Source organism: Capra hircus, chromosome 6 (genome assembly GCF_001704415.2).
Source record: "Capra hircus breed San Clemente chromosome 6, ASM170441v1, whole genome shotgun sequence".
NCBI classification, from domain to species: Eukaryota; Metazoa; Chordata; class Mammalia; order Artiodactyla; family Bovidae; genus Capra; species Capra hircus.
In genome coordinates, this window is record NC_030813.1 from 92,219,126 (window position 1) to 92,245,285 (window position 26,160).

Sequence of the window (26,160 nt, forward strand, 5' to 3'; positions counted from 1 at the left end):
TCAGTACTGAATATTCAATGGAAGGACAGATGCTGAAGCTGAAACTCCAAAACTTTGGCCACCTGATGTGAAGAACCAACTCACTGGAAAAGGCCTTGATGCTGGGAAAGATTGAAGGCAGGAGGAGAAGGGGACAACAGAGGATGAGATGGTTGCATGGCATCACTGACTCAATGGATATGAATATGAGTAAGCTCCAGGAGTTGGTGATGGACAGGGAGGCCTGGCATGCTGCAGTCCAGGGGGTTGCAAAGAGTCGGATATGACTGAGCTACTGAACTGAACTTAATTGAGGGAAAAATAGAGAAAATGCCTATGTTTCAATTCAGACAAATGCTTTGTGTCTTGTCATCTTGTGACAACACAATAGGTGAGCAGTCACTTATCATTTCTAAACTGGCTCCTTTGATAAATTTAACATTAAAAAAAAAAAAACAAGCTAAAGAACTACTTAAAACCCTCTTTCCTAATTCTGAGAAATTTTGCTATTCAGTCACTGTTTAGACTTAGACTTTGGATAAACAATGCTAACATCTCATCCGCACTTCAGTGTAATTTTATCATCTTAAAACTTGGACAGTACAGTGAGAATCTGGCTGTCTGGCAGGGACTCCTCTCTCCCAGAGATGCCCTAGAGGTGAGAAGAGGGACATCCAAATATTCCATGTGATCACAATCCCAGCCCTTGCCAAGTACATGTCCAGCTGCTTGGAGTCGGTGATGAAAGGTAAAGGAAATCTGTGCTGGGAGCTCTCACCTAATTCTAAAGGGAATTTCACTGCCTTTGTAGCCAGCCCGGAGTTCTACTTCTCCAGCAAACATGTAATTCAAGTGCAATGATTGGTCAAGTGTTAGACCCACAAAGAAGAGCTTGTAAGGGAGGAAAAAAAAAAAAGGCTTCAGCAAAATCTGTTTATTGCAGTTAACTGTTTAATCTGTTAACTGCTCTTTGTTGTTGGTTTGTTTTGCTTTTGGCTGCACTGGGTCTTAATTGTGGGATTTTTAAAAAATTTTATTTGAGGTATGTGGGATCTAGTTCCTTGACAAGGATGGAACCCAAGCCCCCTGCATTGAGAGCATGGAGTCTTAGCCACTGGATCACCAGGGAAAGTCTCATCTTTTTTACTGTTCTTGATATATATATATATTTTTAACCTCAAGCTAAAGCACTGGTCCATGCATGCAGGTCCACCTCTTTCCAGCCCCACACAGTATCTCTACGAAGTTGGTGGGGTGGGGGAATCATTAGAGAGGAGGTGGTGGGCAACAGACCACAGGGAATTCAGGGTCCTTTGAAAACCAATACCAGAGGGGATAGAGGCTCAAGATACATTTTTAAAACTCAAATGGCTTCTGGGATATACCTGTTGGATGGCACTTGCACCTTTATTTGCCTGGCCAGGAGACATTCAGCCTCTGGCTATCCTTGGTCAGACCTGTCCCCTTTCCAGTTGTGGAGAACCCAGATTCTGCCTAGTAACAGGCCATTTGAGATTCCCATTGGTGGGAACCAATTTTAGTTAATAAAAACAACCTCCCTTATTACATTGCAAGATTAACTATTGGTGAGCAGCTAGGATAGATGTGGTTCCAAAAGAGGGATAATCAGTTATATTTTTAAATTTCTGGTTTGAAATAAATTAAACTTAGACAAAAGCTGCAAGAACTGTATAAAGAACTATTTACCCTTTACTCCTATTCCATGTTAAGGTTTTACCATCTTTGCTCTGTACTTTTCCCTTTTTTTGACTAATGAGCTTTTTAAGAACAGCTTTAGATTTACAGGAAAATTCAGCAGATAGCATATAGAGTTAAAATATCCCCCAACATAGTTTTCCATATTACATAGGTATAGTACATTTATTACAATTAATGAACCAACATTGATTCATTATCTGCAGTCTATAGTTTACCCAGATTTCTTTAGTTTTTACTTCCTTGCTTATGTCACTTTAATTTGACTCAATCCCTTTGAAGTTCAAAGTGGTAAATGTAAATGTAAGCTATTAAATTGCACCTGGGAAAATAGCCAAGAAATGAAAGGACCTCACAGTTATTTTCAAAAAGATATATCAGTACTGTTATAGTGAGAAATGATCTGCATGTCAAAAAGTAGAGAAATAGCTAAGCAAACTATTATATATTAACATAGTGATATACCTCCTGGCCATTAAAAATGTAAGCTAGCAAAATTGCTTAAATATATGGAGTATGCTTTTAATGAAAATAGTGGAAGAAAAAATAAAATATGCATGCTAGTTAGCATTAGTCAGTTAAAAGTAAATTAAAAGTAAAAGTAATTGATGGGATTGAAAATGATTAGAACTTATTACTCCCTAGAGTATATCTTTTGTAATTATGTTTGAATTGTTTTTTATTATTATTAATAGAAAATAAAAAACTAGCAGCAAATTTCATCTTCAGGAAATTCTTTAAGTAAAAGATGGATACAATCAGAAAAAAAAAAAAAGCCTTTGGTATAACTATATTCCCTTCTCCATTCTTATGTTGAATGATAAAGTCATTCTAAAATATTCTCCCTAGCTATCAAAAAAAAAAAAAAACAAACACCATACCAGTGATACTGGTAGATCTAGCCCACTTTAAGTAACAATCAAGCGTAGTATTGATAAATGTTCTTTAGTCATATCTGGCTCACACCTGTCTCACGTCTCCACTACCCCACAAGCAAACAGAACAATCACAGGTTTGAGATGGGCAGTAACAGGAGTACCTTCTTGTTTTCCTGCCATGAACAGGAGCAGGCAACCAGTTTCCTGGAGGAGGGCCCTCCTGCCTAAAAAGTCATGCACCCAGAACACTGGGCCAAAAGAAAAAAAAAAGAAATCTGCTGAAAAACAAAAGAAAATCATTGCTTCAAGTCAAATGAATGCAAAGAATGATTTTTAAAATAATTTAAAACTTAATACCTTTAGGATCTAGTCCTATATGGTAAAAGAAATGACACCGAAGCAAAATCTGGTCTACAGATGAATTCTGAATTGCCCCACTTTCAGCCATTTAAAGATCTAAACTTTGACCTTGCACTCAGTATATAATACCCGATTCAAATGGAAAAATAACAACATATTAAGCAATAAAATAGGCTGGAAATTTCTATGCACAGTATAGCTTCATTTTTGTTAAAAATTCTGGAAAGATACACACCAAAATATCATCAGTGATTACCCTAAGGTAGTAAAATAGGGTAAGTTTTGGTTTTCTTATTCTCTTCTCTTTATCTGTGTTATCTGATTTTTTTTTTAACAATAAACATGTATTGTTTATATGATTTTAAAATTCTTTAAAAATAAGAAAATAGATGTAAAATTTATCAAACCCAACCTTTTATCAACTGACTTTAGTTCTGTGTATTTAAATGCAAAGATAATTGATATTTATAGTAATAATCACAAAGCATTATGGATCTTATATGGCTTTTTGAAACCATAAATTACTTTGTGTTCAGTTTTAGTGCTGAGTGTATTTAATTGTAGTTCAATTTTCTTAAACTATTAATTATGTGAAGTACATGTGAGAAACTCTTACGAAATAGCATAATTTATTATTCAAAGCAATCCATTTCCCATACCTACCAGATAATGGGAGTATTGTGATACCTTGCCACATCACAAAATATGACAACGTCTATGTAAACTTCCTATTGTGGTTTGGTTTTGTTTATTAAGGAACACCAACAGTTCATTACCGCAAATCCAATTCCCATTATAAGCCAGTATCTGGATGCTGTGGCTTTAAATTTATAAAGGATAAGGATTTTCTCTTCTTAACTCATAGAAAATAAAGACATAAGGAATTTTGAACCTGAGGAAATATCTCCAAAGTGGAATTCGAGTCAGATGCTTACCACAATAAAGAGAAAATGTTAACTCTGGTAGAATAAAAACAGTCCTGTGCCCACGATCCGAGATTGCCAGTTAATATTAGTCCCACCTGTTCTTTCACTCTGCTTTTCCAGGTGGTCTTAGAGAAGCTTTTAGCAGGAAAGCACCTGGACCCAAAAGACTGCAGAACGTGTACGGTGACACACACATAAGGGACATAGAGTTGTGGTGAGGTGGCACCCAATGCAACTTCTGTCTGTGTCCTGTGTTTAGAGAACTAATCCTTTTCTCAGAGAGTCACAGATCACTCCCAGGATTAGGAGTTTTCACGGTCACTTGGTCAGCTGCTTCATGCAGATGCCTTCCTTTATTAAGAATCTTGGATACATCTCAAATAAAAACACTAAATCTTACGGCGTAAGAATATAAACTGAATTGGTTTTATTTAAATAAAGTTCTGTCAGAGTAACAATTATGGTTTCAGAAAGTGTGATGGCATTAAAATGCCTACTAATAGCTGCTGGATTTGGGAATATTCACTCTTCCCTCGTAGCTCAGTTGGTAAAGAATCCACCTGCAATGCAGGAGATCCCGGTTCGATTCCTGGGTTGGGAAGATCTGCTGGAGAAGGGATAGGCTACCCACTGCAGTAGTCTGGCCTGGAGAATTTCATAGACTGTATAGAGTGTTGCAAGGAGTCAGACCCGACTGAGCGATTTTCATTGTCTCTTCGTTCTCAAAAGGAGAAATGGAACACATGGGAGAATCAGACCCTCTGAAAACAGAATTCTAGCTTTGACGCCAACATGTAACTTCAAAAATATCCTTCTCCTTATTTGTCCTGTCATTTTCTTGTTTGAGGCATAACTTACATACAGTAATGCCTTAAAAAAAAAGTCTTAAAAGTAGAAAAGAGGAGGCCAACTTGGGAGCTAAGAATCAAGAAATGTTAGAGTAAAGAGGAAGAATATTTCAATACGTCAATAATTTTTAATTCAAATCAGTGAGACTTCATCTTGACCAAGTTAGTGGAATTTTGGTAAAGTTTACTGCATGGTTGAATTTAGATATTTCAGATTTCCTGAGTGATGGTAGCTTTACATAGACACACACTTGACTCCCCATAAGCCTTACCCCTTCAGACCTCTGCCTGGGTTTCTATTCCAGACTAAACCAGAGCTGCTAATTTGACTGGTGCTAATAATAGTTTACATGACTTCAATTAAAACCTAATTTTGTTTAATGACATACCATAATAGCTCATGATTGTTACACAGGAGAGATAGTTGAAAAGTCTTTTTCATTTCAAATGAGACATAAAAGCTCTTTTTGTATCTGAAACAAGGAAAAGTGTTTGGTTTTATCAGCAAATCTTATTCTTGTAGCACCTTTTTAATCAACTAGAGAATTCTTTGTCTTCAGCATAGATGGAAAATTTAAGTGAACTGTATATTTTGAATGGTGTTTAAAATAATAATAGCTAACATTTATTGAGGATTTACTATGTACCAGATACTTTCTAAAGACTTTGTGTTCATTCACTTGATCTTTAAATTAAAAAAAAAAATCTTAAAAATGAGAAAACCAAGAAGTTGAAGGCTGTCCATGCCAGAACAGGAACCCAGGTACCCCAGCTCATTGCCACGACCCTAAATACTACACAATCCACTGTTTCATCACACATTTTTAATTATTTGTTTGATGTCAGCGAACTCAAGCACACACACTAATACTGCTGTGCTATAACAGCCTCTACAGAGATTGAATTCATACTCTTAGGTCAGTGCCAACTTGAACCTAGACCATCTTCACAGTAGTGAAGAGGTCAGCTGCAAGGAGATCCAACCAGTCCATTCTGAAGGAGATCAGCCCTGGGTGTTCTTTGGAAGGAATGATGCTAAAGCTGAAGCTCCAGTACTTTGGCCACCTCATGCGAAGAGTTGACTCATTGGATAAGACTCTGATGCTGGGAGGGATTGAGGGCAGGAGGAGAAGGGGTCGACAGAGGATGAGATGGCTGGATGGCATCATGGACTCGATGGACGTGAGTCTGAGTGAACTCCGGGAGATGGTGATGGACAGGGAGGCCTGGCGTGCTGAGATTCACGGGGTTGCAAAGAGTCAGACATGACTGAGCGACTGAACTGAACTGAACTGAACTGAATCACTGAACTAGGGCATTGAGATGAGAGGAAATGGAGAGATCCTTTTGGAGCTTACTTAATTTTTTCTGATTTTATTCAACTAAGGCAGCCCCTCCAACTAAAATTTTCTTTCCTCATCTTAGACATTCAAACTCACTCACCTCATCCAGCTGATGGAGTCAACAATCCTATTTCCAGTATGAAACTAGGACACTACAATAGCTTAACTGATCTCTGCCTCTAGTTTGTCTCCCTGGCTGCAGCAAGAGGAATCTTTTTGTTTTAACCCCAGTCTTTGTGTCTACATTAACTGTCAGTGGCTCCTCATTCCCTGGGTCAGTAGTTCTCAAACATATACAGGAATTTATTGTGGTAATGGTTGCGCAACTCTATGAACATACTTGAAACCACTGAACTGTATACTTTAAATAGGCGAATTACATGGTATGTGAACTATTAAATATAGATCAAAGTTGTTACTTTAAAAAATGCATTAAGAAAATAAAATCCTCTGGAAGTCATGGCATGCTGTGTGGAACATCCTGAAATGTTGAACCAAAAGCAGTTTTGCTAGCAGAAAATAACAGTATAGTAGATATTAGATATAAAATTAAAACTCACCACTTTACAACTTTATCTACAAAAAAGCAAGTGGTTGAGCTAAGATTATCACGTTTCTAATGTTTGCCTCTAATAATAAATTTTTATTTCTTAAATTATTTTATTGCCTCCCCCTATTTGCCAGTAAAGCAGCATTAACATCAAAGGCAAGGAAAATCTGAAAGGGAAACTTCAAAATTGAGTATATCCTATACAGTACTTCAGTTTATATGTCTACTTATTTGCTTTCAAATTAAAACATTAGGAAAGTCTCCATACTTGTATTACACTAAGGTTTTCTGGAGGAGATTGGACAATCCTTGGCTTTCTGGAAAATGCCTATTTTTCTTTTTATCTTTAATAGGCTTTTTTTTTCAAGAATTATTTACTTATTTGGGTGCTCCAGGTCTTAGTTGTGGCATGTGGAGTCTAGTTCCCATCCAGGGATCTAACCTGGGCCCCCTGCATTGGGCACACAGAGTCTCAGCCACTGAACTATCAGGGAAATCTCTAAAATGACTATTTGTTTTGACATACAAAATCTGGGAAGCCTGATGGCTCAGTGAATAAAGAATCTGCCTGCAATGCAGGAGACCTGGGTTCAATCCCTGGGTTGAGAAGATCCCCTGGAGGAGGAAATGGAAACCCACTCCAGTATTTATGCCTGAAAAATTCCATAGACAGAGAGGAGTCTGGTGGGCTGCAATCCAAAGGGTCACAGACTGGGACACGACTGAGTGACTAAGCATACACACACACATACACACACCATAAAAGATCTTTTTCAAGTTGACCTTAAATTCCCTTTCCATCCTCACCTTATTCCACACCACCTCAGGCTGCCACACCGCAGATGCCACATACCCCGCACAGTCATGAGCAGCTAAGGGTCCTCCAAATACATCCCTAAGCTTTGCCTTCATGAAGGCATCAACCTCTGAGCTGTCCTCTGAAACACACAATATCTCCAGAAAAAGAGCAAAAGGGATTCTAAGCTGAAAGAATTCAGCACCAGGACAGAAATTTTGAGGGTAAGAGTATTCGCACTCTGGTAGTTTGGCGAGGCCTCAGTGTGGGGTGCGTGGAAGGGAGAGGCTGGGAGGAGATTGGCCCGAGCAGTCCTCCTAGTCTGTGCTTTACGACATGAGCAAAACAGTGACTCCAGCAGGTCTGTGCTTCGCTCTCAAAACCCTCTTCTGCCCCACATTCTTCCCAAATACATGTTAGCCACGTTGGAAAGTTGATCAGAGTCAGAGGTGTGATAGTGGACAGAAGGACCTGATGGATCCTCCTAAGAATGAACCTAGGACTGTGTTCTAACCATTGAGCAATCAGTCAATGCTGTGCTATGAAATCACACGTGGCAGCCAGTCAAGAATGTGGTAGAACCAACACAGCTGGTTTCTGTGAAAAGCCAAGATCATTCACCCAAAGATGCCTGGCCTTCCAGCAGCCCACCCTGATTTTCCTAGCCCAAAGGAGTCTCTCCTCAGAAATCCTCTGGAGCACTTAATTTTGTACTTACAACACTTAGAAAAAAAAATTCCTTCTTGCATTGGAGTGGTTTTGTCCTCATTCCTGGTAGTATCTTTTTGTTTTTTCCTTTGTCTCAATTTCAAAAGCTTATACCTAATATAATGCAACTTTAAAAGACACTTTGAGAGAAAGGTATGGTATAAATCAATCAGTAAAAAGTCTTGTTAGATCTTTAAGTTCAAGACGGGAGAAGTTGTGTCCCACTCGCCTTTATAAATCCCAAAGCACTAAGGAAAACATACTTGTTGAATAAATTGACATTGTGATAACAATATGGTAAAGTAAAAACATTTCCTTGACTTTTAAAAGAAGTTGACATTTTTGTGATTTTTTTCCACCCTTGGAGACCACCAGGTTTACTAGAGTATTCACATAAATGGTTATCTTTTATCTTTAAAAATTTCATTTCTTCTAACCATACACCTACCATCTGTGCCTGTAGCTTTCTTGATTTGATTTGCTAAAGTTTCATCCCGAGTATAGGCCTTTTTGGAGAAAAGCAATACTTAGATTTATTTATTCTGCCTGTTTTTTGTTTTCTAATAGAACAGAAAGATATTTATTTCAGCAAAATTATAAAGTAACAAAGAAACAAAAATATTTGACATTCACTGAGACACAATTTTGTAAAGAAGAAAGTTAACAGTAATCAGCATAAGAACAATAAACTACAAATATCTGTTGATATTTTAATGGGGTGGGAAGCCAGAAGAAACACAAAAATACGTTAAAAATACAACATCATTGCCACAGCACATAAAAATATCTCCATAAAAAATTAACTATTTCGATTTGGACACTTAATCTTGCAACTCTCTTTGAACTGACATTCTGAAATCTTGATGTCCTACTGCAGTTTATTAACTAGTCATTATTTTATTCCATGGATCCACAGAGATCAGTCTCATCACAAATAAAAGAGCACTTCCTGTTAGAGACACAGCACTAACTCAAGGCTAATATTTAATCTTAATTGGCAACGAGTTTAGTGCAAATAAAATTATATTTAGCAGCTTAGAGAATTCCTGGTGGGGATGCATTCACCTCATAACCCTTATTGCATCCCCAGAACAAAATCATTTCTCTTTTCATAAGTATGAATATTGGCCATTCAGACCCACTAAAAACTACTAATGCTAATTCTGCCGTTTGTCACAGAAGGAGTTTCCATAAAAGATGGTTTCAGTCACTATGCAAATGAGCCATACAGTTTTTACATTTGGAAAGTTCCCCTTAGTTTTGATTTTTTTTTTCTTAAAGCAGGGCCTGAATGTCGTCACAACTGGATCTTACCCAACTGCTTCTCTGAAAAGAGGCATTAATCTTTTCTTGCACTGGCCACCAAAAGTCGCCTTCAAAGGAAAACCTGAGGATAGGGTAGATGAATCTCTTAGTGCAACTTCTACTTCCCAGTAATAATTTTATTGCACCGATTTGAATGCAAAAAAAAAAAGAGAGAGAGAGAGAGAGAAGAAAGAAGAGGAACCATCTGATTTCAAACCTGGTACTTTTCCTCTCAGCCAAGATTTATTCTCCAAATGAATGGAACCCAGAGAACTCCTAGCCAGCGAGAGGATTTTGTTTGAGGCTTGTCAGTTCCCTGAATTGCCTCTCTTCTTGTTAGACATCTGTTCCCTCCCTAGCTAAGGCCGGGGGTGGCCGCTTGGGAGAATGGCGTGGCCACCTGTGCCCAGGTGGCAAAGGAAGGGGAAGAACACCCCGGTTTAGGTACCTTGTCTACATTCACCGTTAGAAAGCTTGGATGACCTTGAAGGCCCAGGATGCGCTGACTCAGAATAAAGGGAGCTAAACAGGCAGGCCATCTCACTTGACCTCTCAACCCACTCCTCGGCAATTTTTCCACTCTCCCTGGATTCTCTCACTGAATAGCTCAAGGATGGGGGTGTGGAGGCCATGTTGGAGAGAGGGGCTCCCCTCAGTCACTGTCCTCTTCTCTTTCCCTCAGATTGGGGCATTTCTCATACTGGTTGGCCAGCTTCCATTTGGTGTGCTGACTTTTGAGGAGTGCAGCTAAAGAAGTCTTTCGGGTGACATGTCGAGATACTTCCCGGCTCTTGGCCTTCCTGGTGGGGGAAGAGCTACGAACCAACGAATAGGCGGGGAAAATGGGCTTGCCCCGTGGGGCCTCCAGTAGCTGCCATATTTCCCCAGAGGTATTACTGGTCAGATACTGCCAAGGCTTCTTCCCGCTGCTGTCTCGGATGTTTACACGAGATGCCAGCCTTTGCACAAGCAATTTGATGATCCCCTGGTGGCCGTGAATGGCCGCAAGGTGTAGCGGGGTGTACCCACAGCTGGACTTCACATTTACATCAAGAGCAATCCCTGCTTTCTGTGCACTTGAGACCAAGTCCTGAAGGGCCCTGAGAGCACCGTGTTTGGCTATCCAGTGCAAGGCAGTGTACCCGGTCAAGAAGTCTTTGTGCAAAGCCAGCTGGGGGTCCTCCCAGAACAAACTCAACACCCGAATCCAAGAGCCACTGGCTAGCTTCACGATCCATTCATGCTCCCTGGCATCGAGGGGGACAAGGGATGACTTGTGCTCGGAAGATCTGTGGGGGACCAAGGCCGCGGGCCTGTCCCCTCCAGGGGCCCACCAGCTGTGTGGACGATCCTGCTCAGCGGCAGCAGCAGCCTTAATGTCTGCATATCCTACTGTCAATGCAGCATCCACCCTTGGGCTGGACATGGCTCCCACTCTGGAGGGTCTCCTGGGCCGGGGTGGGCGCCGGCTCCTTTTCAGCAAATCCTCCTGAAGGCACTCTTCATCAGAGGAGGACAATTTGGCTCTCCCCGCTCTGGAGCTCCTCCTTAGGGATCTCCTTAGTTTGGGAGCTGGCCAGGATAAAGGTTGGGAGTCGCCTGCAGGACCATCAGCTCCTGCAGAGACCGGCTGAGAGGTGTGAGCATCTCCTACATTCCTGAGGCCCTGGGGGCTCCTGGTGGGCCTGGCCTCCTTTGGAGAAGGGGCCCCAGTTGGATTCCTGAGCCTTCTCCCATCTGGGGCTCCCAGGGCCAGACGCTGCCCGTCTTCGGAACCTCCAGGGGACTCTTTGGGGCCGCTGCTGCTCTCCTCACTGCCATGGCTCTCCTGTTCCACGAAGTCCTCCAAATCCTGGAGGGACAGCTGACAACGAATGCTGCGAAAGACTGCCAGCGGAGAATCCCCGGGCCAGACTTCCGAAACAGTGGGAACGACGAGAGACTGAGAAGGAGGAGGGGGTTCCGCGGACGCTGACTCAGATTCCTGGACCCAGGAGCCCTGCTCCGAGGGCAGCCGAGGGAAGTCGTCTGGCAGCACCGACCAGGCTCGGACTGGGCCGTGGTTCCGGGTCTCGGGTACCTGGGGGTGTCTGGCTACCCACTCGCGAGTGCGCTGCTGCTGCTGCTGCAGAGTGGAGTAGTGCACGGAGCCCGGGGTCACCCGCGCGGGCGGATCTCCTGCGGGACTGGGACTGGACAAGACAGCGGGCGGTGCAGCAGCCTCGACGGTGGCAGGAGGCGAGCAGGGCGCGGCAGGCCCTGGCTGGGGCTCCGCGGGCGCATCTTCCCGCTGCTGCCTGAGAGCCCCGCGGTCGTCCTGGGCCGGCTTCTCCGCGGCGCTGGCCCTGGCGCTGGCGGGGTCCGGGAGCCCCCCCAGGCCGTTCTGGAGGCATTCCCAGCAGCAGCGGCCCTGCGTCTCTGCCGCCGCGCACCTGGCTCGGTCCTGAGCAGCCGCCGCCACCGCGGCCGCGGGCACCGGCGACCGATGTCCGGAGCGGTCCCTCGGCCTGCCGCCTCCCCGCGCCGCCTCCCGGGCGCCGCCCGCGGGGAGTCCATTGCAACCTGCGTCCGCGACCGGGGCTGCGGCACCTGCTGGCGCCTCCTCACGCCGGATCCGCCTCCCCGGCTGCGGTTGCGGCGGGTGTTCCCCCCGGCGCGCGGGGAGCGGGGAGCCTGGCGCAGCTCCCCCTGCAGGGGCGGCGGCCGCGGGCGGGTCTCGGGGTCCCCGCAGCCCCTCCTCCTCCCCTACAAGGTCCCGGTACCTCCTCTTGAGCACCACGTACTTGGTGCCGTCGGGGTCCTGGCGCACTGCGGCGACCGAGTTGACGAAACCTTTGAAAAGCTCGCGGCGGCGCTGCTGCTGGCCCGGAGGCGCGTCGGGGTCGCGGAGGAAGCTCTTGAAGTGGCTCAGCAAGGCGGCGTTGGTCACCCGGCCCCCGGCCTGGCACAGAAAGTCCAGGAGCCCCTCCTGGCTCAGCTCCCGGGCCATCGCGGCCCCGTCGTCCCCCGGCCCCGAGGTGTCTGCGTCTCGCCCTCCCCGCGCTCTCCCGCGCCGGCGGAAACCCGGGCCTGGAGTGTGTCACCTGCGCCCAGAGTGGCGCCACCCGCCTCCATCAGCCGCGGCCTGCGGGCAGACCCAGAACGTGCCGAGAGGGTGGCGGGCTCCCCCCGGCCACAGGCCCCGCGCGCCGCCCAGGTGGGAGAGGGCGGCTCCCTGGGCGGGCCCTGCGCGCCGCGCGCCGCGCGCCGCGACTCCCCTCGGCGAAAGTTCCCGGGATCGGCCGGAGCCGGCTTCACCTGCGCCCTGGCAACGCCTCCTCCCCGGCTCGGGGGAAGGGCCTGGCCCGCCTCCTCCCTTCCCTCCGCCCTGTGAAGTCTCCCCCACCCCTGCCACCCAACCCAGATGAGTCAGGCGGGTCCGAACCGGGAAGAAAGCGCCATAGGTGAGGTGGCCGGCGACCACCCGGCCCGGGCAGGGAAGGCAGGTAGGCGACCCGCCGCTCCTCTGGGTTTCGGCCACGTAGGAAACGAAAACAATAGGAGAGCTGTTCTCGCCCTCTCCTTTCTTAGCGTAAGTCCGGGCTGAAGTGGCTGGGTAGAGAAAAAGGTGCAAATTAATCAGCGTCTTGCGGTCTCTCCAAACACACCTTACTTTAACGCTGTAGGCTAATAATTTCAGATACCCGGAGGCAGCATCGAGGGGCGGGGGTGGGGTGGAGGACAAATTTCGCATCCAAAGCAAGCCCTTCTGGATCTCGGGATAAACCCTGGGGCGACTCCTCCGGAGGCTTGCTCCTAGGGGTCCGAATAAGCCCAAGTCTGCACTGAAAAGAGAACTCACTCCGAAGGTTACAGGTTGGTTACAGGAAGAAGGCCTTTTTCCTCCTAGTAGTCTTCGGAAGGACTGATGCTGAAGCTGAAACTCCCAATACTTTGGCCACCTCATGTGAAGAGTTGACTCATTGGAAAAGACCCTGATGCTGGGAGGGATTGGGGGCAAGAGGGGAAGGGGACGACAGAGGATGAGATGGCTGGATGGCATCACCGACTCGATGGACATGAATTTGGTGATGGACAGGGAGGCCTGGCGTGCTGTGATTCATGGGGTCGCAAAGAGTCTGACAGGACTGAGCGACTGAATTGAACTGAACTGAACTGAGTCTCACTCTAAGCTGCTGAAAAAATCAAATTTGATGTGTGAATTCCCTGGTAGCTGAAATGGACAGTTAAGTTATCTGGTGCCCTTGCCCTTATTTACTTCAAAATTTAGGAACAGAAGAGATTTGTACAGTCTCTTTTGTGTTGGCTTAAGTGGTGAAGTTGGTTCCTTCCAAATGTCACATTTCCTCCAGGCGTTCAGACTGTGAAAGCAGTGGCTTTCACATGGCTGGAACCAGCGTCTTGTGGTTGGATTCGACCAGGTTGTTTCCAGCATTCAGCTTGACTCTCATTCTCCACTTAGGGTCTGTAAACTTCCTGATTCCACGTGCACTTGTGGACTGCCTGTGTGCCTTTGTGGTTGTTAAATCGTGTCCAATTCCTTGCGACCCATGGACTGTTTAGCCCACAAGGCTCCTCTGTCCATGGGGATTCTCCAGGCAAGAATATTGGAGTGGGTTGCCATTTCCTCCTTCAAGGGATCTTCCTGACCCAGGGGTAGAATCTGCATTTCCTGCATTGGCAGATTCTTTACCAGTGAACCATCAGGGAAGTCCCATTTGTAGACTAGAGCTTGACAAACTCTAATATGAAAATCTTGGCCTCTTCAAGACAGTAGAATTACAGCACGTTTCCTAACAGTTGCTTCTTCTACATTTTACCTGTCCACATGTTCATCTTGAAATAATCCTGGTCCTCTTCTTTTTCTTTATTAGTCTATACACAGGCCCAGATACTTTTCTTGTTTTATCTACTTACCTATCTGATACCCCGCCCTCTCCCATTCTTTTCTTTAGCTGCCTTCTTATTTCCTTCTGTTGTGACTGTTTATCCTCACCCCAAATATGCTTATTTTTTATATCCTCTGCTGGCCGTATTTCCTATTTTCTCCTTCACGTCAGTGCCAGTCTTCCTTCTTGTATTCCCTTCATTTTTCCACTTTTTCTTCTTTTGCTCTACTATTTTTAATTGTTTCATGAGCCCCTGTCCTTTTTGCTAAGGGAAGATATTGAAAGTATCTTGGCCTCACAATTGTCAACTTGTGTTATCGTGGGCCAGTTTTACTGACTGACACAAAGGTCACATTAGCTGAGCTTCGTTTAAGTCTCCAATATACCCTAGTACTTTTCCATGAATGAATTGGAACCCTTGGCTTTAAATTATTTAGGTCAGAAAGAACTGGAAAACATTTTTGTCTATTTTTGGCATTTTCTTGAATCTGAACCCAAAACAGGGTTAAGAGGGTGTGTTTCCCACTGAGGTCTCTACATTAACATCAAGCTTTTGAAAGAGAAAGTTACTCAGTTGTGTCCGACTCTTTGCGACCCCATGGACTGCAGCCTGCCAGGCTCCTCTGTCCATGGGGATTATCCAGGTCAGAATACTGGAAGGGGTAGCTTATCCCTCTCCAGTGGATATTCCCTACCCAGGAATCGAACTGGGGTCTCCTGCATGGCAGGCGGATTCTTTACCAATTGAGCTATCAGGGAAGCCCAGATATTCAAGCCTTTAGAATAGTTATTAAAATAAAGGTTTTATATTACACTTTAGTTTCTTTTCTTTTTTTTTTTTTTTTTTCCTGATGGAGTCTTGATGGACCTGACAGGTGTATCCACACCTGGGACAGGAGGGAAGCCAAACAGAAAACTCAGATGGGCACTGAAGAGTGGCAAGTGAAAAGAATCCCCCTTTAGTACTTTTTGAAACTGGATAGGGTACTTGTGGCAAGAGAGGGTGATGACATAGAGGTCTGAACTTGAAGCACTTAGACTAGAAAAAAAGGAAGGGGTCATCAAAGTCATGGTTGTTGAAATCAGATTCTCTTTGGTTGAGGGTGGAACTAGGTCTAGAGGAGTAGAAAATGGGGAAAAGGAAGAAAATCCCCATTATTTAGCTTTCTGGGTGCCCAGGTGGTTTAGTGTCCAGACTTTCTCTCCCTGCTCTGTTCTTTTTTTTTTTTTTTAATATTTACGTATTTATTTGGCTGTGCCAGTTCCTGGTCACAGCATGCAAACCCTTAGTTGAGGCATGTGGGATCCAGTCCCCTTACCAGGGATGGAACTCAGGCCCTCTGCATTGGGAGCATGGAGTCCTGGCCACTGGACTACCAGGGAAGTCCCCCTTCTCTCCTCCTTTTTCTCTCTTGTCCCAGGTTAAGGTGATGGTCTATAAGAATGCTCTCCACCATATCTCAGGGAACATTTTTATGCTTCCCTCATATACAGTTCATTATTCCCAGAAATATTTATGTGACACTATGTTGGGCTTTCCTAGTAGCTCAAAGGGCTTCTCTGGTGGCTCAAATCTGCCTGCAAGGCAGAAGACCCAAATTTGATCTCTGGGTCAGGAAGATCCCCTGGAGAAGGGACTGGCAACCCACTCCAGTATTCTTGCCTGGAGAATCCCTTAGACAGAGGAGCCTGGCATGGTCAGTCCATGGGGTCGCACAGACTGGACACAACTGAGCAACTAACACTTTATGTTGCCCTGGCACTGCTGGAAATGAATATAAAGAAGAACACGTACTTGAGAGTTAATGATTTATTGGAAGCAACAAGTAAAAGAGGCTTAAACCTGTGTGTTAAGTAACTTAACAAAGACATGCATCTGATGCTGGAGAAACTGAGAGACAGTGCGTAAAGGAAGAACTCAGACTTAGCTTGCAGAGGGTCGGGGACAGTTTTCCAATAAGAGGCAACTTGGAGTAGAAGAGGTGAGGAAGAGGCAGAGGAAACAAAGGCGCAACAGCACCAAGATCTGGCTCAGCAGAGTCTATTTGGAGAACTAACTGCAAATACATATACTTGACTTTGAGGAAGAGGATGTGTGAAGATGTGCAGGAAACAAAACTCGCAAAAGTAGGAGAGAGTCAGATGATGAGGGGCCTAGGAAGTGGAGGTGGGGTAAGGAGGGGAAGCTTTGAAGAATTTGGGGGAGGGTAGTGACCCAACCAGATTTGATGTTTAGAAAGATCATCCTGGAGATAAGCGCTGGTTTGGAATCCTGACCCATATTAATAAGCAAAAATAGCACATTGCAGAGCAATAATGTATTCAATCAAATCTCAGACAACACTGACTGTATGATACAGTTTGATTTCAGAGATATTAAAATGTGAGGGGGAAAAAAGTGCCTCTTAAAATAGAAGAGGGACTTCCTTGGTGGTCCCGTGGTTAAGAATCCACTGCAGGGGACGTGGATTCGATCCCTGCTTGGGGAACTAAGATCCCACATGCTGCACAGGGTGCCAAAAAAAGAAAAAAGTTGAAGTAGAAGAAATGCAAGTGTATTTGGAAGTAAGATTTGAGGACTGGATCAGGGTAACTTTTTCTTTACAGCCTTATAAGCGATTGGCTATTTTACAACAAGAGTATACTCCTTTTTAGTTTGAAAAAGACACTGAAGGAGAAAAGACATAACTGAATTACAATGACAAAGGGGGAAAAAAGTAATATCAAATCTTTAGGCTGGAGGAGGGAGATGGAGGCCAGCAGGAAGAACAGTCTGGAAATGACTGAGATAATCCAGAAAAGGGAGCCAAAAGTTCTACGTTCAACAGTGTCAGGGAAAGAGACGAATGGATAGATTGGAGAGATGGGGCCATGTCAATAGCATCTGGAGCCAGAGGAGTCGGAGGTGAGGAACAAGCCGGCTCCTTTCACGTATCTGGCCAACTCATTAGATGGATGTGTTAACCATACACTCAAACAGTAAATGTAGAATGAGAAGTCAGTTTTGGAAACAAGAAAGATGATCGATTCAGCTTGGGTCACACTAAGTTTGAAACGGCTACAGGCCTTAAAAACAGGAATGTCTAAAAGGCAGTTGGCCATATAGATTGGAGGCTCCAAGAATGTATGCCATTAGTGTATATAAGCAGTCATTTAAGCCACAGGTGATGATAAAACTGCTTAGAAAGAGATATGCCAGCAGTGGGAAGGGAAGGGGGTGGAGGATGAAAAAGGGAAATAAACCTGTTAGGAGACTTAGAAGGAGCAGTTAGAGGGGGCAGGGGAACACCACTGAGTGGCATCAAGGAAGCACAGAACTAGAAGGGGGAGCAGCCTTCTAGAGTTGATGCCAAGTTAGATAAGAGGTGAAATGTGACTGTAGCATGTTAGGTCACTGGGGCCGGGTCTGGCGCAGTTTCAGGAGAATGGCGAGGACAGACCTCAGGTTATGGAGAGGTGTGGAGTGATTAGAGGGGAGAAAGATTTGACCCTGAAAAAAGCAGGAGAAAGAGAATTCTAGATATGGAGACTATCAGATCAGTCTATGTGCTGAGGGAAAAAAGCCAAGAAAGGATAAGTTGAAAGACCTAGAGGAGAGGGTAAATAATTGATGAAACAGGGTGTGGGGGTGGGGCTGGAGTCCAGAGTCCAGATGGAGAGATTCTCTGGGGGAGGATAGAGAGCCACTCCTCCACTGAGAACAGAAAGAAGAAAAATGGCTATTGCATTAATTAGGGGGCTAAGAGATGGGGAGGAGGTATTTGAGGACGTCTTGGTGGGGTTGAAAATTTGGGGTTGAAAATTAGGTACAAGGCAGTAAGCATATATAGAGCTATAAGTTTAGGTTACTGTAAGTAGGACATCAAATATTCTTAGGTCTTGAGGTTTAAGGCTTTCAAAAATAAAATGATTTAGACATGATGACAAGATTAAGAACCTGACCATATGTAGTGGAAGTGAGAGGCTTTGGAGGAGATCCATCACAGAACTGTGACTTGGGGTGTTGAATGAGGATAGTGAAGTCATCTAGGAGTGAGAGGGTACCATGGAATCACTTACGTAAATCTTTAGTACTACGGTATGAGTAACACAAATGGCATTTTGCCAGGAGCAATCGCTCAGCTAACAGTGTAGTATAGTGACTCATGAATACGTGTCACATTCCAGCTTATTCTCCTTTATTTGATCCTCAGAACAAGTATGGGAAGTGTGTAGGACAGAGATCATTGTCTTGCAGGAAGTAGCTCTCCTTGCTATTAATATATATGTATGTTTTGTAGGATGTATACTGATGGGCTTGTTCTTTGCCTTCTGTCCAAATTTCTACTGTGGCTGTAGAGTGGAAATCTCCACCCAAGAGGGTGGAGCTGCCCAGTGTCAACCCTCCAGATAGGCGGACAGCTCCCCAGGTAAAGCTGGAGCTAAGGTTGCACCACAAAAGGCAGGAGAGACACCCAGGGTGCTAGCCCACCCTTCCTCTTTCTCTCTCTCCTCCTTCTCCCCCTCCCCTTCTGCTTCTCCTCTCTCTTCTCCTCCCCACCGCCCCCACCCTTTCTCCTCCTTCTCCTCTGTCTCTCTCAGATTTGGACTTGCAGAAGCCTGGGTACTCCCCCAGGGTGCTCTGAAATAGTCAGGGGAAACCATTTTTATGCTGGACTGCAAGCTGAGGTCAAGGGCACTAATTTACAAGTCAGATGATCTAATGATATGGGGCTCACTGCATTTATTTCCCTTCTCCTGTCCTGAGCCTTTAGTCATTAATTTATTCATCAGTATTTATCAAGGGCCTACCATGTATGCACTTTTCTGGAGCTGGAATGCAATAATAAACCAAACAGACAGATTCTCTTTTAGGAAACCTAGATCCAGTAGGGAAAAGACAGAAAATAAACAAAAATAAATAAGAAAATGTCAGTGATCAGGTACAAGAGCCAAATGATAAGATATTGACTGGAGAGCTATTCTGGCCAGGATGGATGAGGAAGGTCTCTCTTTGAAGATATCAATCAATGGAGACCTCAGTGATGAGGAGACAGTCAGGTGAAGGTGGAGGAGAGGGGAGCAGGATGGGAAAGCATTTCAGACAGAAGGACTAACTAATGTTATGTCCGAAATGAGTGTGATGTGGGACTTCCCAAATGGCCCAGTGTTTAAGAGTTTACTTCCAAAGCAGGGGATGCTGGGTGTGACCAAAAGATTTTAAGAATCAAACAAGAACTGAATGTGATATTATAGAAAGCTAGCAAAATGCCATGAATTCCATATGAATTAGCATGATGTGTTTATAAATTAATTGCCCAATAAACTTCTATGACAACTTTTTCTATTTAGTATACACTCTTGATCATTTGGACTTGCCTGGTGGCGCAGATGCATCTGTCTACAGTGCAGGAGACCCGGGTTCGATCCCTGGGTTGGGAAGATCCCCTGGAGAAGGAAATGGCAATTTCCTGGAGTGGCAATCCACTCCAGGACTATTGCCTGGAAAATCCCATGGACAGAGGAGCCTGGTAGGCTACAGACCATGCGGTCGCAAAGAGTCGGACATGACTGAGCGACTTCACTTCACTTCACTTCACTTGATCATTTAATCAGAATTTTCAGAATGAAAAGATAATTCATTTTCTTTTCTTATTTACTCTTTATGATTGATAGTTCTGATGCTTAAAGCATATCACTTCATACACAAAAATGCTGGTTGGTTGTAGAACTGCTATAAATTTTTGTCATATGAGCACAAGAATTCTGATACATTTATCTCACAAAGCTCTTCTTTCAAATTTATTTTATTGAAGTATAGTTGATTTATAATTGTTAATTTCTGCTTTACAGGCAAGTGACTTAGTTATATACATATATATATTCTTTTTCATATTCTTTTCCATTATGGTTTAACACAGGATATTGAATATATAGTTTCCTGTGCTGTAAAGTAAGACCTTGTTGTTTATCCAGTCTATATATAATAGTTTGCATCTGCTAATCCCAAATTCCCCATCCATTCCTTCCCCACTGTCCCCCTAGCAACCGCAAGTCTGTTCTCTGTCTTATTTCACAAAATTCTTATCAAAAAAGAAAAAAAAATGTGTTTATAATTGTTTATGCTTTATTATCAAGTATATTCCTAACAAGGAAAGAAACTTTTTTTTTTAGTTGGGGAGAGTTGCCCAAGCATACACTATTTTAAAAAATATTTATCTATTTGACTGTGTAGGGATCTTTGTTGCATCATGCGGGATCTTTTGTTACAGCATACAGATTCCCTAGTTGTGGTGTAAAGGCTCCAGAGTGCTCAGGCTCAGTTGTTCTGTGGCATGTGGGATCTTAGTTCCCAGACCAGGGATCAAACCCACATCCCCTGCACTGAAGGCAAATCCTTAACCACTGGACCAACAGAAAGTCCCATCAAGCATTCATTATATTCCCCCAGCTTTACTGAGGTATAACTGACAAATTAAAAATTATATATATATATATGTTTCAAATTAAAAGACACTTGCTCCTTGGAAGAAAAGCTATGACAAACCTAGACAGCATATTAAAAAAGAGACGTTACTTTGCCAACAAAGGTCTGTATAGTCAAAGCTATGGTTTTTCTAGTAGTCATGTATGAATGTGAGAGTTGGACCATAAAGAAGGCTGAGTACCAAAGAACTGATGCTTTTGAACTGTGGTGTTGGAGAAGACTCTTAAGAGTCCCCTGGACTGCAAAGAGATCCAACTAGTTCATCCTGAAGGAGATCAGTCCCGGGTGTTCATTGGAAGGACTGATGCTAAAGCTGAAAATCCAGTACTTTGGCCACCTTATGCAAACAGTTGACACATTGGAAAAGACCCTGATGCTGGGAGGGGTTGGGGCAGGAGAAGGGGACAACAAAGGATGAGAGGGTTGGATGGAATCACCGACTCGATGGACATGGGTTTGAGCAAGTTCCAGGAGAAGGTAAAGGACAGGAAAGCCTGGTGTGCTTCAGTCCATGGGGTCTCAAAGAGCTGGACACGACCGAGCGACTGAACAACAACAAATGGTGTATTTGAGGAACAGAGAGAAAACCAGAGGCTAAGCTAGAGCACAATGAGAGAGGAAAGTGTGAGATGAGAACTCTTAGCCATGAGCAGGATCTGAGTCTTGCAAGGCTTAGTGGGTTTTGGGTTTTAGTTTAAGTGTGATGGGAGACTATTGGGGGTTTATAATCAAGAGAGCTGCATGTGATTTATGTATAACAAAACATCTGGCTGGTGTGTTAAGGGTAGATTATCGGGGATGCAAAGCAGAAACAAAATTAGGAGACAGTTGCAGAGGGCCAGGCAAGAGATGGTGGCAGCTTGGAATGGCAAGGTATTGGATGTAGAGGACTGAGATCTGGAGAATGTGCTGGTGGGTTGAATATAAATTCACCAAGATTGGAACTATCAGGGTAAGATCTGATTTGGGGACAGGAAGTCAAGCATTCCCTTTTGGAAAGGTTAAGTTTGGGATGAACATTAGCCACCTAAGGAATGATCTAGAATAGGCAGTTATTCAAGGATGGGGTCAGAGCTGGAGATGTAAATTTAAGAGTCTTGGGCATTGAAATGGCGTTTTAAAGTTATGGGATTATTTGAATTTTTCTATGGAGGAAGCCTGGGCTTTCTCAGGTGGCTCAGATGGTAATGAACCTATCTGCCAAAGCAAGCGACCTGGGTTCAGTCCCTGGATCGGGAAGATCCCAGAAGGGAATGGCAACCAACTCCAGTATTTTTGCCTGGAGAATCCCATGGACAGAGGAGCCTGGTGGGCTACAGTCCATGGGGGTAACAAAGAGTTGGACACGATGGAACAACTAACACACACACACACACACACACACACACACACACACACACAGAGGGAGCCTAGAAAGAGAAGAAAAAAGATCTATAACTAGCCCCAGCATTAGAGATCTTGCTTAAATATTTGACCCATCTCAGCCATACAAAGGCAATGAGAGGAACTGTAAAATCTTGGTTTGTCCTGCTAAGGCCAGTCTGCTCTTGTGGCTATAATTTACCTTAGGATGAGACACCCCAAGAATGAGGTTAATTTCAGGGTCTGGAGGAAGGTCCACTGAACCCTCCCTGATTGGAAAGTCTCCCTCCATTGCCAACTTTACAAGATACAGGCTAAAAGTTTGTTAAAAGAGTCAACAGATTTTCCATGTATATTCTGATTTTCTGTGTATAGGAAAATCAAGTTTCAGAGCTCAGTGTCTTGTGGAACTGGTGCTCACATCAAGTTGACATCAAACCTAGCATTTTGTACCAGGGGCATAATTTTTCCTCAACTCTCTGGAGTACTTGACCCAGTTGCCTATTTCCTCTCTTTGAAATCTCTGTCTCGGCTTCCACAATCTTTACTCTTTCCTGGTTCTTCTCTTACCTCCCAGACCCAACTCTGACTCTCCCTTGTTAACTCTTCTTTCCATGTTCTTTGCTTGTTCTCTGGGTTTTACCTGAAGGATGTTGTCTATTTTCCCAGACTCACTTACCACCCGCATTCTTAAGATTCCCAAATCTGTCTGTGATGCTCAGCTAGAAAAGGCACAGACTTCCAAGTAGCTACTGTAGTCTTGACTCTGCCTTAATTTTTAAATTTTATTTATTTATGTATGGCCACACGCAGCAAATGGGATCTTAGATCCCCAACCAGGGATCAAACCCGTAGACTCTTCATTGGAAGCAAAGTCTTAACCACCAGACCACCAGGGAAGCCCCATGTAACCATCTCTAAATTGGCCAATGTACAAACTTTTTGGGCCTCCATTTCTTTATGGGGAAATTAGAACAGATAATTCTGAAGTTCTTTCCAGTGCTCACATTCTGACTCTAAATTGGTGTTTCTTCTCATGATATCAGTAGTAATAATGACATTGATTGCATGCTCTGTGCCAGACATGGAGCCAAATACTTCATACCTCTGAATATATTTATTTCTCCCAACAGATTTCTATGAGGTAGGAGCTAGTAGTATCCTGATTTTTTAGTGGAGGGCTTCAAGATCCAAATAATGAAATTTCGTACTATTTCGTCACCAGTAAGTGGCAAAGCCAGGCTTCAGACCCTGAAAGTTTGAGTAGAGCCAGCATCATTTAGCCCCTGCTCTCTTCTTACTGTTTCCCTTCAAAGACCCTGACCCCTGATCTGCTCTCTCACCTGAGCCCCACATCCCCTCTGCCTCCACAGGACCTTTACTGCTTATGTTGCCCCTCTCCCTTGTGTCTTCATCCTCTTCCTCTCTTCATCCCCAAGGGCTGCTTTCCTTCCTAAAACAAAACAAGGCCTGAGCACCTTGCTCTGAACCACTCACCTTTGGTCACCGTCTTAGCTCACCCTCATCATTCCTACAGATGTCACCTCCTCCCAGAGGGCTTTCCTGACCATGTGGATAAATCAGCTTCCACTTCCAGGCACTTCTGTTTGGGGAAAGTGAGGTTTGAGATGCCCATTAGACATTTAAGTATAGAGATGGCAAGTGGGCAATTGGATACACAGTTCTGGCACTTAACTTGCGCAGCACCTAACACTCTGCTATTAACAATAACTTCTGTATTTGTTCATTTCCATGTGGTCCCCTCAACAAGAACGTGGGTTCTGTGAGAGGTAGGACTGTGTTCACCACTGACAAAGAATTAGTTGTGGAGAGGACTCAGAATAGCAAGATCTATTCATTTCCTGGGGCTCCTAGAATGCATTATCACAAACTGGGGTGTGGGTGTCATGAATTAACAGATTTATTCTGTCACAGCTCAGGGGCCGAGACATTGGAAATCGAGGTGTTGGCAGGGCTACCCTCCCTCTGGAGACTCTAGGAGAGAATCCTCCTTTCCCTCTTCTAGCTCCTGGTTGTTGCTGTTCAGTCGGACTCTGAGACCCCATGTACTCCAGCATGCCAGGCTTCCCTGTCCTTCACCATCTCCAAAAGTTTGCTCAAACTCATGTCCATTGAATTGATGATGCCACCCAATCATCTCATCTCCTGTCACTGCTTTCTCCCCTTGCCTTCAATCTTTCCCAGCATCAGAGTCTTTTCTAATGAGTCAGCTCTTCATATTAGGTGGCCAAAGTATTGGAGCTTCATCTTCAGCATCAGTCCTTCCAATGAATATTCAGGGTTGATTTCCTTTAGGATTGACCAGTTTGATCTCCTTGCTGTCCAACGGACTCTCAAGAGTCTCCTGCAGCACCGCAGTTGGTAACTGCCTGCGTTTCTCGGCCTGTGGCCACCTCACTCCCATCTCTGGTTCCATCTTCACCTGGTCTTTCTTGTCTGTGCCTCTCCTCTTCCATCTCTTACAAGATTTGGATTTAGGATTTAGGGCCCACTCAGATAATCCAGGATGATCTGATCATAAGAACCTGAACGTACTTGCATTTGCAAATCCTTACCTTTTTACAGATAAAGTGACATTCACAGGCTCCAGAGATTTGGACATAAAATTTGGGCAGCCACTATTCAACCCATTACACAAGGAAACAGGAAGATGTTCAGGCAGGTCTTTGCTTATCCTGGCTAGCTTAAATTCCCCTCAAGATTCGGCTCAGTGGTTGCCCAATCAAGGCAGCCACACCACCAGCCCTAGTATATGCCTCTCCTATAATAATAATAGTTATTGCATAGTCAGCACCATTTTAAGGGCTTTATGTGTATAAACTCACTTAACTCTTGCCACAACCCTATGAGATCATCCCTGTTCCTATCCTGATTTTACTGAAAGCTAATGGTCTGTTTTGGGCTCCCCTGGTCTGGCTCAGACAGTAAAGAATCTGCCTGCAGTGTGGGGGTCCTGGGTTCAGTCCCTGGATTGGGAAGATCCTCTGGAGAAGGGAATAGCAACCTACTCCAGTATTCTTGCCTGGAGAATTCCATGCACAGCGGAGCCTGGCAGGCTACCATCCATGGGGTTATAAAGAGTTGGACACAGCTGAGCAACTACGTGCCTACGTGCCTACATTTTAGTGTCTCTCTTCCCCAGTAGACCCCTGCCTTCTGCCAAGGCAACAACCAAGACTTATTATCTCTCTGTCCCTAGCATATACCATGGTATAGCCATGCTCTTTATGAAGACTGGTGGGTTGAATAAATGACTGAGCAAGAAATACGCTGGTACTAGACTGGGCAGGGTTTTGACTATCAGATTGAGACATTTGGATTTGGGAAATTCCCTGGCCCTTCAGTGGTTAGGACTCAACACTTTCACTGATGTAGCCTGGGTTCAGTCCCTGGTCAGGCAATTAGAGACCCCCCAAGCCATGCAGCAAGGCCAAAAAAAAAAAGAAAGGAATTTGGATTTCATCTTTTAGATCACAGGTGGCCAATAATTTTAAAGCTAAGAAGTGATAGGATGGATCCCTCTTTCAAATATATCCTCCTCTTGGGAGAAATCTTGAGTGAAGTCGCTCAGTCGTGTCCGACTCTTTGTGACCCCATGGACTGTAGCCTACCAAGCTCCTCTGTCCATGGGATTTTCCAAGCAATAGTCCTGGAGTGGATTGCCATTTCCTTCTCCAGGGGATCTTCCTGACCCAGGGATCGAACCTGGGTCTCCCGCATTGTAGACAGACGCTTTACAGACGCTTTACTGTCTGAGCCACCAGGCAGAAATCTTATCAAATATCATTTTAATTATCACCTCCAGATCACCAACTCCCCCGGGCTTTCCTCCTGAACTCTAGTCTCACACTGTCTGCTTCTTGCTGGGTCTCTCCAGGCTCAAATTCAGCATGTCCAGACCAGCCTTCATCATCCTTCCCCCCAACTCACCCCTCCTGTATTATTGAGCTCACAAGCATCCAAACAAGACAATTTGAATTAATCCCAAACACTTTCCTCACTAATTGGACTCT

At 44.4% G+C, this 26,160-nt stretch overlaps 1 protein-coding gene across 1 annotated transcript; it reads right to left on the minus strand.

The window, feature by feature from the left end:
• Nucleotides 8,645-12,482, minus strand: SOWAHB (sosondowah ankyrin repeat domain family member B). Its single transcript, XM_018049612.1, has one exon. The coding sequence runs from the start codon at nt 12,396-12,398 to the stop codon at nt 10,062-10,064; it is 2,337 nt and encodes a 778-aa protein (XP_017905101.1). The 5' UTR covers nt 12,399-12,482; the 3' UTR covers nt 8,645-10,061.

Excerpts from the sequence above, each read along its gene's own strand:
- SOWAHB (XM_018049612.1), bottom strand. The coding sequence starts at position 12,398 with ATGGCCCGGGAGCTGAGCCAGGAGGGGCTCCTGGACTTTCTGTGCCAG.